At 36.7% G+C, this 13,364-nt stretch overlaps 1 protein-coding gene across 1 annotated transcript in view; it reads right to left on the minus strand.

Moving 5' to 3' along the window:
• The window catches only part of SLC4A4 (solute carrier family 4 member 4), a 350,822-nt gene that overhangs the window by 144,063 nt on the left and 193,395 nt on the right, over positions 1 to 13,364 (minus strand). Inside the window, exon 7 of the mRNA XM_082645180.1 lies at positions 12,976 to 13,052. Within this exon, the coding sequence (XP_082501306.1) occupies positions 12,976 to 13,052 (77 nt within the window). The remainder of the gene's footprint in view (positions 1 to 12,975; positions 13,053 to 13,364) is intronic.

The following is a 13,364-nucleotide window of genomic DNA, read 5'->3' on the forward strand; positions in this document are numbered from 1 at the left end:
GCTCTATTTTCCCCTACTTTGTTTCATAGTTTATCCTATCTTGTATTCACAAGGAGGCAGGAGAAAGCAGGTGGGGAAAGGGAAGTAATATTTTTTAAGCACCTAATTAATCTGTGCCTGAAGTACTTCATATATATCACCTCTTTTTATTCTCAGGAGAACATGAAAGATGAGTTTTAGCAACTTTTTCTAAGGCTCAGAGACATTAAGCGCCAGCACAATATCACTCAGCTAGTAAGAAGGGAAGCTAGGATTTGAACCAACACCTCTAGCATTATATAAAACCTAAACTTTTCTACTACATTTCCTATTAACTGGAAAACTTTAAAAGGACTCTAAATCTTTTATTTCTTTGATTTAAATCCTTTTCTCCTATTCTTTCCACACTGAGGTATTACAACTTGTGAGTTTAGATCAGGAAGGCACAGCTAAAATAAAGACAATATAGTCCATAGCATGTTCAGACCAGGATGGCACAGATTAAGAAATATACAAGCACAGGAGCATACAGCCCCTAGTATAACATGAGAGAAGAGAGAATCTTCTAAAAACTTTTTATTTTCATTTATTCTTGGTTTTGATTTTTAATAAAGCCTACATATTGTACTACTTCAGCACCTCTTTGAAAAATGAAAAACGAGACACAATTTTAAAAACTAGAAACCAAAATGTGACATGAATCAAGGTCTTTCAGAAGAACTAATTGCACTCCATTCCCTCAGCAGGACTTCATTTAGGGACTCCCACAAAGACAGGTGGGAATAAGAACAACATTGCCATCATCCCGCAAAAATCTCTTTATGACACATTTTTATGGATGTTTTCATAATGTCCTAATGAAAAGAGCTACTTACTCCCTGAGAATTACACACTTTGAAAAAGAGTTTCACAACTATTTTAAGTAGTAGTTTCAATTGTTATCTTTCTAAACAAAGTCTTCCTCCAGAGTGAGTGCCTGGGGATGCCTTCTTAGAGACCATAATTCAACAGGCAATGAATTATGCACCAAGTTTTTCTTCGAACAAAGCTTCAATGTGGAGGCTACTAATTGAAATGTCTTAAATTCCCTTTCCTTATTTCTCAGAGTCATAAATAAGCTGATATGGAAACAGGCTTATCCATAAGTTTCATTTGAAAAACAATGAGTAATGCAGCCAAAGACACTATGAGAAGAGATAAACGTCTTTCATCTCTGACCGAAAGGTTTTTCTGAAACAAGTCATCCTAACAGATAGCTGGATTTCAGCTTGACTTGTTCTTTTTTAATTTCTAATAATATACTTGGGTCTTTACCATAATGAAGTCCTTGGACTCAAAACTATAAGAAAAATGTAAAGTGAAACAGTTATAATAATGTATAGAGTACATATATACAATGGAATATTACTTGGCCATAAAAAAAGAATGAAATAATGCCATTTGTAGCAACACGGATGGACTTAGAGATTACTATACTAAGTGAAGAGAAAGACAAATATTATATGATATCACTTGCAAGTGGAATCTAAAAAAATGAAACAAGTGAACTTATTTACAAAACAGAAACAGACTCACAGACAGAAAACAAACTTATGATTACCAAAGGAGGAAAGATGGGGAGGGATAAATCAGGAGTCTGGCATTAATAGATACACACTACTCTATACAAAATAGATAACCAACAAGGACCTACTATATAGAACAGGGAACTATATTCAATATCTTGTAAAAAATAATAATGTATTGAACTAGTAAATTCTATAATAAATCACATTTAATGATAAATCCTTCCCAAGTCTGATTTGCCTTACTTCTAATTTCACACCATTTCATATCATACAAAATGAAGTAGCTCACATCTAAAAGTAGAATGTTGGACAGTACCTGATTTGAAATGTGCCATGCTTGGGAAAACTTAGCAATACCATGTCATCTTGCAATAGAACATCTTTCTATGCTTGACAGTTGACTTTTCCAATATGTCCTTGTGATACACTACATTTTGTTTTAAACAAGTTAAAAAAAAAAAAGATTCAGAGTTTTCTCTAAGCTATGTCAATCCGCCAGGAAACTATGTTCATTGAGCTTTCAATTATGAGAAAAAATGTATAAATGGATTTTAACAAATGAAAGAGCAAACTATATTTCAAATGTTAGCATTCACATGATTGTTCTAGCTGAAAAACAGTTTTTTTAACATGTGACATGGGCAAGAATGTTCATTTCAAGCAACTGATTAACCTAATGAAACACTCTATCAGTGCCCACGATAAGAAACAGTAATTTTTAAAGCTGCCAGAATTATAACCATAACTTATTTATATAACTTATTTATATATAATTTATATAACTATAAATTATATGACCTTAACAATACTTTCAAAAATCACCTTTCTCTGAGAAACCCTCATAGTCACAGTCATTTTCTCAGCCTTTAAAAGAAGATTTTTTGAGAAAAAGGATAAGTAGAAGCTGATTCTCCCCAATTAGTCATTATTGTCATTACATCAGCAACTAACTTAAAAGACTCCTATCTCTCCCTCCACCCCAGACCCTCTGCTTTCCCACCCCCCCACAAAAGGAACATTAGACATACAAATAAAAAACAGTAACAAACAAGTGAGTCCCTGTGAAGTGACAAACAGTAAGAGCTTAGATGGTGTTAGAATTTGAGACAGGTGTTAATTAACATGAGCCAGAATGTCCAAAGACACGTGTAAGGCAGAAGCAGCACTTGACTTAGGTCCTGAAGAAACGGTAGGAAATGGAAAAGTAGAGAGAAAAAGAGATATTTGGGTCCAGTGGAAACGTGCGTGCAGTACCACTATTCATGGAAGGCCAGTCAGACACGTTTCATGAGAGCGCAGGCAGAGCAGTGGAGTACAGAAGAACACAAAACCCCAAAGAGCCAGATTAGCAACCTAGGTCTGAGAAGCGAGGAACGACATCTAAAATGAAATTGACTTCCATCCTACCCAATCTTCCTGCAAGACAAAGCCAAAAATAACAAGCAGTAGTACATTTAAATAATGAATATGACAGTGATAAATTAAGACTCGTATAATATTTAAAGTGTACTAATCACATTCCTTTTCACATGACAACCCTGTGGAGAAGGCAGTTCAGACTGAATTATATATAAGACCTGTATTATGAATCAGGAAACTGAGGTTCAGAGGAGTTAAGGTTTAACATGTTTATTTAAATCTTCAAAGCTTTAAATCACAGCTTCTTTAAGCTGTGATCAGCTTAAAGAAAAAGGTCAATAATAATTGCTTTTTCTTCTTACCAGAAAAAAAAAAGGTTACAACGATGTGTATTTATCAGACTTAATGACCTAGAAGTGAATATATATCTGTAGCAAGAACAAATACTGAACAATACTGAATACTGAACTGAACTGAACTTTCCCTTAACTGAAAGTTAAGGGACTATGGGGTGTTTCTCAAAGTTCAGGTAAAATTTTGTAAATCAAGTGAGTATCCACCATGGTCCGTGGACAAGTCAACAGACTAATTAATCTAATCTACTTTTGCTAATTTTACAGGTAACTCTAATTTAAAAAAAAATTTAATTGGAACCCTGCTGTATTTCATCAAATTGGGGGGATTATTGGCCATTATTCAAAGAATTTTAAAAGTCACAATATTTTCCATTTGTTGGATAAATCAAGTCGTTCACTTGTATTGTTAATCTGCAGAAAGTTACATTCCAATTTATTCCTCACATTTCCTACCTAACTCTTTCTCCAAGGAAGAATGCTTTATTTGGCTAAAGCTCTTATCTTCTGTTATTTACGTTCTCTAAAATGGAAAGATGCTTCTAAAATCTCTCGTTTCAAAATTGAGTTATGTGTAATGAGGTGGATGGACCTAGAGACTGTCATTCAGAGTGAAGTAAGTCAGAAAAACAAATACCATATGCTAACACATATATATGGACTCAAAAAAAATGGTTCTGAAGAACCTAGGGGCAGGACAGGAATAAAGACGCAGATATAGAGAATGGGCTTGAGGGGGAAGGGTAAGCTGGGACGAAGTGAGAGAGTGGCATGGACATATATACACTACCAAACGTAAAATAGATAGCTAGTGGGAAGCAGCTGCATAGCACAGGGAGATGAGCTTGGTGCTTTGTGACCACCTAGAGGGGTAGGATAGGGAGGGTGGGAGGGAGACGCAAGAGGGAGGAGAGATGGGGATGTATGTATATGTATAGCTGTTTGTTATAAAGCAGAAACTAACACACCATTGTAAAGCAGTTACACTCCAAATAAAGATGTTTTAAAAAATTAAAAAACTAAAATAAAATAAAATCCCTCGTTTCTCTTTGATTGACGGTTCTAACCCACATAGTTATCTTGTCTTTCACCGAACTGCTGCAGTTTACTGTCAGCACCATACAGTTTATTTGGTCTCTCCAGCTAGATATAAACTCATAATCTGAGACCATATTTTATGCTTTATTTTTATTATATCAGCCTCTTCTCATTGACCTCCACCAATACCACTCAGAGTATGGACACAAAACAAACAGTTGATTCACCAAGTCTTTGAATCACAGTGGCAGCAGAAACATCCAGTCACCATAAGACCTTTAAGAATTTTTAAATTGTTGGTTTATTTAATAACAATTCTGTAGATTAGCCTATTCAGCACAATGTGTGCCTCAAAGACAAACCTAAGGTCTAACTATTATTAACCTAACTATTAATTGGACACCTGGGGATTAGGACCTAAAAAAGACCATAATGCAAAAAGGCAGAATTCACCATACTCATTAAGAGCACAGGCTCCAGGGCCAGAAAGCAGCTCTACCACTTAGATGCTATCTAACTTTGGAAAAAATTACTTAATGTCTTTGTGCCTCAAGTTTACCAATATATAAAACAGGGTTGATAATACCAACCACTGGTGTGAAAAAGTGTCCAATGTATGTTAGTCATTATTAATTATTCTTTATAAAAGAACAGGCCCAATACTCTCAGAGCCACTGAATGATCAACAGTGCCGCTAATACTGAACTTACAATGGCGTCCTCTAAAATGACTTGGTTACTTTCTAGCCTTTTGTATACATATGCATAGAACACTGATTAGGCAGTAATGTCGACTGGGTATGATTAACCACTGGCTTTCAGATTGTAGAAAAAATTACCGCTACCATTTTAACATGGTGGCAGAGAAAACGGATGTATGATTGTTTTCACTTCAGTTCACTTCTAGGGAGTAAAACCAGATGATTGGTGGTAACACCAGGAGAAATCAGTAAGCTCTGCTGGTGACTGATAAGGTCATGAAGATTCTACAGAGGCAAATAAGTCAACTAGCCACCGGATCAATCAGACAAGTGACGTGGAAACAGTGGGAAGCCCTTCTCTTTCTGAAGAAGAGCAAGGAAAACTTCCTCCCATGGCTTGGCTTCTTCGTAAGTCTACTCTGCAGAGACTCCCTGTTGCAAGGGAAGTAGGGAAGCAGAAAAATCTGCAAATATCTCCCAACATGTAATTAATGGTTCGCTGATCTTTTTTATCAATTATCCTAGATGAAACACTCCATCAAAGCTCCTAATAAAGGTATAAACTTTTCATTTAACTAACTTTACAGTATGTACGTAAGTTCACTTAGAATTCTCTTGAGGGTGGAGGGTTGGGGAGGAAGGAGATGCAGGGCCAAGCTGCAAATGTGCTGGATAGTGCTTCAAAGAGAACACTTGTCCAACACTTCTTGTGATTTTCCTTTTTGTTCCAAATGCTGACCACCAAGAAGGGCTCTTAAGAGGAAGCCATTTTTGGTTGTCAAGGAAATTCTCACAAAGCCAAAGGATTTCTCTCAGAGCTGAGAACAGCCTCTCCTTAAGCAGAAGCAATCAGAAACATACAGGTGGCCAAGTCTACGACCACTGGACTTTTCACCTCCTTACCTCAGAATATAGGCAGATTAGCCAGCTCAGAGATTCAATTAGACCAGGAGAATAAACCCAGTTTTAGCCTTGATATTTTAAGCTTCTGAAAAAAGCCCCAAAGTGAGCTGGGAGGCAGATGCTAGTGACTGTGATTCTTTTCACGTTAACTGAGTTGCTAAGCTTTTAGTGGAATGAATCAGAAAGGAGAAACTCAAATCTGACTGGCAAACAGTATTCTAGCAGTGGAGGAGGATTAATTAAAGTGTTTAAAAGACCTAGGACACAAATTGATATAATCTTTTGGGGAGGTAATTGGCAATACATGGTGACCCAGCAATTGCACTTACAAAATTTCTCCTTCAGAAATACTCATGAAAGAATGCAAAAAAAAAAAAAAAGAACAAAAAAAGTTACAATGAGGGCATTTCTTAAAGGCCTGTTTGTATAACTGCAAAGAAATGAAAATAAGCAACTATCTATTAATAGAAGATCATTTAAATAAAATATGATTCATGTATACCATATAGCCTTTAAGGAAAATAAGGTAGATATCTGTGGTATTGTTAGTTTTTTTAAAAATCCAGTTGCAGAACAATATGATCCCATTTGTATTTTATATAAATAAGTATATACATTTTTATGCATAGAGAAAGTCTAGAAGACTACATCAACCTGCTAATAGTAGTTATAATGAGGGTGAGAATTTGTGAACTTTCACTTTCTGTTTTATTCATTTTTCCTTTGAATTTTTACAGCAATTTTGTATAATTATGAATCAGAAAAAACTAAAGTTTAAAAAACGTCATAGATAATAAAATGTTACTACAGAAAGTAAAGAATGAGTTCTTGTTTATAGTTAGAATTATTATAAAGGTTTTTAATCATGCCCTTAGGGTGTTTACCACAGGTGCTGCTGCTTTCCGATTTGCCACTTCTAAGGGGAAAAAAGTTATTTTTTTTTTTAAATGAAGTTCTGGTCAGAGGTAGGTAACGTGACATGAGAGCAAACATCCATTAAAGATAATTGTTGATGGTATTCTACTACTCTCTGCAATCTATTCTAAGTATATTTATGGCATTGGGATACAGGCAGACTGCTACATACTAAAAAGAGAAAAAAGTGACATCAAACATAAAACATGCTAGATAAGACATGCCATTTAAGACATGTAAACCCTGCAATCCCTTTTGTTAAATGTTGAATACAGAACACCCTGTGGTGCTCCTGGAGTCCGATTCTTTCACAGGTACCGGTGAGAGTGTGGCTCAGGACCCCACTGGGTGGCTGTCCTCCACCTACACATTCCGATGCCCCTTTTGGAACAGTAAGGACTAAGACACTTGTCACTGTTCCTTAGGGAGACCTCTGGTGAGGGCTTCATGAGTCATGACATCAAAAAGAGAATTGCAGGTAACAGATATAATCACTCAAAAGCTCAATCTCACTACTCTTGGTGACCTACATCCACTTCTAGTGCATTAAAATATTTTAATTTTTAATAATATTAATTAAATAATTATTAATTCTAACTAATAGTGCATAGAAAATATTTTACCTAGGAAACTCATTTTCTTTCTTACAATACTTCAGTGGAACAGAAGAGCTCCCTTTGCCGATAGGAATGAGGCCTTGACATCTATGGCAAACACATTAAGAAATTGGCTATTGGATCTGTTGAGCTGTTTAATGCACTGTGGTGCTCATCCAATGTTTAATTATAGGAACAACACCAGATGATCCAGAACATTAGCAAATCCCTCCATCTCATCACACACTATCCCCAGTGATCTTTTTTCAGTGTAAATCACAACACACAACTTCCAGGTAGAACTCCTAAAATAGTGTCTCATTGAACATAGAATAAAATTAAAAGGTCCCCCTGGGGCTTCCCTGGTGGCACAGTGGTTGAGAGTCCACCTGCCGATGCAGGGGACATGGGTTCGTGCCCCGGTCTGGGAAGATCCCACATGCCGCGGAGCGGCTGGGCCCCTGAGCCATGGCCGCTGGGCCTGTGCGTCCGGAGCCTGTGCTCCGCAACGGAAGAAGCCACAACAGTGAGAGGCCCGTGTACCGCAAAAAAAAAAAAAAAAAAAAAAAAAAGAATATGGGAGAGAGCATAAGGTTGGAGGAGGAACCTACAAAAAGTCAAATTTCTTATAGAAAGGGAAAAGGAAGGACAAAGCGGTTTTGTTAATCATCTAAGCAGCAAGCTAACCCCCTTGGAAAGGGGCTCCACAGATAACCACTGCAATGGCTTCACCAGTTCCCATCAAAGACTCCTGGCCAAAGGAAAGCTGTAGCCACTGAACCACAGTTACCAGTTGCAGTCACCAATACCGCAGTGACTAAGGACACCTAATGACTGTAACCTCCTCCTCAACAACATGCCTTTCTTATCAGGTTTTCACAGATGTGATTCCATCTGGATCTTTCCTGACACAGCAGTGTTTCAGTGGGCCCTGAAAAGATGCTAAAGACAAGTATCATAACCTCAGCAAATACGAGCCCTTCTCTGCCACTGCGTCTTCTCTGAGTAGTGGAGTGAGACCACTCGGTGACCAATGCCAACAGGAGGGTTTTCTGGCTGAGCCGTGAAAAAGAAAAGCAGGTGCTATTGTACTCTTCTATCACTGTGAATATGACATAGCTATGAATGCTAAGGGAAGCTGTATGTGAGCCTCAGGATGAAAATCAAAATGATGAAAAAGTCATCTCAGCTGAATTTAGTTGACTCTCTCCTGTATTACACACATGTAAGAAAAGGATTAGGGGGTCGTTCAGTCACAAAATGTTTCTTTCTAGATTTCACTGTAAGGTAGTCATGGCTGAGCAGTTTCAAACTTCTACATGGATTACTGATTTCATCCTCTTATTCTCTGACAAAAACATTTAAATTTAGGTCTATCTCTACAAAAGACCAAGATTTCAAAAACAGAACTCGAGACAACCAAGTATATTTAAAGATAACAGGCAACAGATAGTGTGAAAAATGATTACCATACACTTTAGAAATTAACCTTAGGCCAAATTCCACCAGGACACCAATGGATAGGTTCTCAGATAAGCTGGCTAAATAACGAGTATCAGGGAAGTGATAACTAGATAACAAGTTACAAGGTTATATAAGCGCAAGTGTCTCTCTAAGAATCTTCAAGGGATGTCTACATTTTACTCCATTCACTACAGTCTACAGACTGCAATTTCACTTAAGGTTGGTCATATAATTGTGAGATGGTATTACATTATTGATAATCTTGAAAAGAAAAAATAGCCCCTTTAAAAAAGTCATTGTACCACTGAGCACAGTATTTCCTCCAAAGAGTTAAAGCTACGAGGTAAAATAATAAGATTTTCTTATCCTCATAGCTGATTCCATACTCACATGAAAAGTAGAACTAACCCACTGCATTTGATAAGCACCTGTGGCAGCTGTAAATTTTTTTCAAGCACAGAAAAGAAATAAAAGGTGATAGAAAAACAAATCAATCTAAGGTAATTGGGGAAGATAACTGGATAAAGAAGAAAAAAAATCCTCCATAGCAACAAAATAGAGGAGATTATTTATGTCCATTTACAAGTAGATGAGCTCCAGATGTATTTTTTAAAAAATCTACTTCTCCCCGGGTGTTTTTTTGCTTAATAAATATAACATCCAAGTTGGAATACTGTTGAAGCATTGAATCACCTAAATTTTGGCGATGCTCTCTCTTCTGCTGTTAACTATTTTGAGCTATTTCTCAATAAAGCAGCCGCTACTGAAATCATAAGTACATAGGCTTGGCACAGCCAGAGAGAGACAGTGCAGTCCACGGATTTGTTTCTTCTGTTTTCCCAAAACAGAATCTTATAAAAAACATGCCCTCAAATTTTGTCACTGTGTAGCTGTCAGAAAGAGAAATTCTGCTCCTCTTCATATCTCTGAACATGAAACCCACTTCTTGTGCTACTGGGAAGTTATACAGCTCCAGGAAGTCGTGAGGCACCATCGCAAATGTTCGAATTGTATCCAGGCAGAATAATCAATCAGAAAACTTCAGTTCCAGTTGGATGGAAGTTTCTTGGGCCAACTTGGAAAAGCATACAGAACAAGTTTGACTTTACTGCCAAGATCATTTCCAGGACATTGGCTAATTAATTATAAAAGCTTTTTCAAAACAAATTTGAGCCTGGCAACCTTTTTTCCCTACTCAAACAGAGAAAAAAACAGGTTAAAAAAGAAAAGCCCGAGTTTATTGTGTGGTTTTTTTTTTTTTTTTTTTTTGCCATGGCGTCATCTTCTTAGCAAGCCCATTTTCTTCTTCTCGCCCTAAAATGATTGAGGAGCTTTTGTATTTGAAGTTAATAAAATTGTTAAGTATAGAAACAGGAAATAATTAGTTTGAATTTGTACTCTACCTTTAGTTATAGAGGAGATGAATGGGTCAATTACAAAGCTTCTCTTCAAACTTTTTGGTGGGAAGCAAAGAATGGAGTTTCTTTCTCTTTGGAGGAATGAAGGGCTCATTGGATGAACTATGCCTATTGTATTAGATAAATGAAGATGGACAGCTGCTCTTATAATGATATACTCATCAACTCCATTTTCTGGCTTTGAAAACAAAAAGAACACACCTCCTGAATCAAATCTTCCTGGTTTCATCTTCACATGAACCTTGAGGAATATGAGATGTCGGTGACAGGCATCAGATATTTTGGTTTTAAGGACCACAAAGGCTTTATAGTGTTGACTTAAAAAATGCACAATGTGAGAGTTGCGAGTTAAGTTTTATCTGGGGCACAATGAGGACTGCAGCCCGGGAGACAGCGTTTCAGATAACTCTGAGAAACTGCTCCAAGGAGGTGGGGGGAGGAGCCAGGATATATAAGAGTTTTGCAACAAAGGGCAGGCAGTCTGAACGTCACAAGATTATTGTTAATTAAAGAAAACCAGACATCTCAAGTTAAGGAATTTAGCACTTTTCTATATATGGGAAGATGCAAGAGTCAGAGCTCATTGAAATCATTCCTTTGATATGCACCTCAGCTATCTGGGGCCAGGATCCTGTATTTTCACATCCTGAGTTTCCTCAGGGCTCACCGGCTCACGATGGAGAGCTGCAACCCTTGATGACTGTGACATCCTTTGTTTATTAATATGGCAGGAAATATTCCATTTATAAATATCCCATTCCATTTATAAATATTCCATTTATCAATAGCAAAATCAACACCCTAAATCATAATGTTCTAACCTATTTCTTCTAACACTGGAATCAAAATCTCATGTAATACACATCATAAGTCATCAAATTTCTTCTGCATATGTTCAGATATGAAGACACCCAAGAAGGTAAGAAATTTCTCTCAGCATTTACCAGCGGCAATTGACAAACTCCTGACAAGAAAAGAACTGTCCCCAATAAAAGAAGCCTTCCTGAAAAAGTGTCAACCAGATATTCCTGACTCTGCCTTATCCAAGCCCCTGGCAAATCTCACAATCAGAATGTCGTTTGGTAAATGTTGTATGGAGCCAAAATGTACAAAATAGTTTTGAGGAAAATTCTCAACAAGTCCTAGTGGACTGAGGTTTCCCTTTCACTACTGGTATGAACTTACCAATGAATCCAATATTTAAATGATCTTCTCAGAAGCCACTGCAATGAGAAGCCCTCGCACCACAACGAAGAGTAGCCCCTGCTTGCCGCAACTAGAGAAAGCCCGCGCGCAGCAACGAAGACCCAACGCAGCCAAAAATAAATAAAATAAAAAAATTTTTTAATTATTTAAAAAAATAAAAAATAAACACATTTCTTTAAAAATAAAATAAAAAATAAAAGTGAATGTAAACTGCCTCCAGGAAGCAATAAATAAATAAATAAATAAATGATCTTCTCCCACAGTATTTCAAGAGGTAGGCCAATGGTAGGGAAGAGAGCTAGCCATATTAGCATTTAAGGGTGGGGGCAGCTGTAAAAGTCAAGAATTAATCTCAGTGCAGAGGCGGAGGTAATTAAGTCAAACCAAAGCAGAGTCTCTCTTCTGGGAAACACATGTAAGTTACGATGAGAAAGATTACACCAGATTTCAGAGAACCTTAAAAGTTGGGATATTCTGAACTTAACTTGATATAAGCCATTATAAGCTTCTGATCCAGAGGAGAAATATAAGAGCAATGATATGAAAAGTGTATTGAATTGGGAGAAAATGGGGACAGGATTAATTCCCAAGGCTTTTCTAGCAATCTGATCTGAGATAATGAAGGCCCTACTAGGGTGCTGTTGTTTAGAAGGAGAAGGAAGCCATTTCACAAGAAAGAACATAATCTCACCTTTCCTGCACTTTTGAGAATTCACCAAGGTCTAAAAAACCGCTGTCAGTTAAAGAAGAACATTGTTGTAAACAAGGCTTCATTGTCTTAGGAATATAAAATTCAGATTTCTTTATTCAGGTAGAATTTTCAACCAATTAGTCCAAATAACTCATTTCATTTTTTAATGTAAAGTGCAAAATTATACCCAGTCACCATTTTCTACTAGTTTCAAGCCCAGATACCCACCCAGCTAGGAAAATGGCCCAGTTTCTACCATATTCTTTTTAAAAGAAAGCAAATCGAGATTCAAAACCTAATTACTTTTAATTTCAAATAGGTTACTTACTATATGTTTTAATAGACAAACATACAGCTAACAAGACTGTCATTACCTTTGCCTGAAATATCCCCTCAAAGTTAACAACTGCCAGCATTTCCTAGCCCTTTACAGTTTACCAAACCAGTTTTTTCCACAAATCATCTTATTTAACCATCACAATAAACTTGAGGTAGGAATTAGTATTACTATTTTAAAGCTAAGAGAACTGTAGCTCCAAGATTTAAACTGCCCAAGTGAATTCATCTATAAGAGCTGGAGTAGAGACTCTTATCTTCTGAACTTCAAATTCCTTCACACACTGCTTCCCCTTCCCTCAGAGAAAGTGAAAAAAAAAACCAAAACAAAACAATCTACACATAATGGTTTATTTTAAGTTAGAGGCCATCATTTCTAATCTTTTCCCAGAATCTTCTAGATATACATTTAGTCTTACATTTCAAAGAAGCAGGAATTCTTTGCTTACCTGGTCCTTCTCTGGTTTATCGGAGATGTCATTCAGACTGGAAGAAGTCAGATTCCTGTGGGTCATGGCTGGGCTACCTGGAAAAACAGAAGTGAACCCTAATTAAAGGCTTCTTGTTAAAAACACAAAGAGTTTGGTTGTACATTTCATGACCACTAGTAGATGACGATGGGAATGGTGATGATGCTTAAGCTACATTAGGATTCTCCTAAACAGGTTTCCAGAGTTGAAAAGTTAGTTTAGAGCACTAACATGGTTAAATGAAAAATGTATAAAATCCCCAATACTTTAAGTCTTCTGGCTCCATTTTAAGATAAGTTAAACTTTCAAAGAAACGTGTAAAACAATAAGCATAAAAATAAACTCACTCCTGTTTTTGGTTTGCCTTT

This window comes from Mesoplodon mirus (genome assembly GCF_964341445.2).
Source record: "Mesoplodon mirus genome assembly, chromosome: 2".
NCBI classification, from domain to species: domain Eukaryota; kingdom Metazoa; phylum Chordata; class Mammalia; order Artiodactyla; family Ziphiidae; genus Mesoplodon; species Mesoplodon mirus.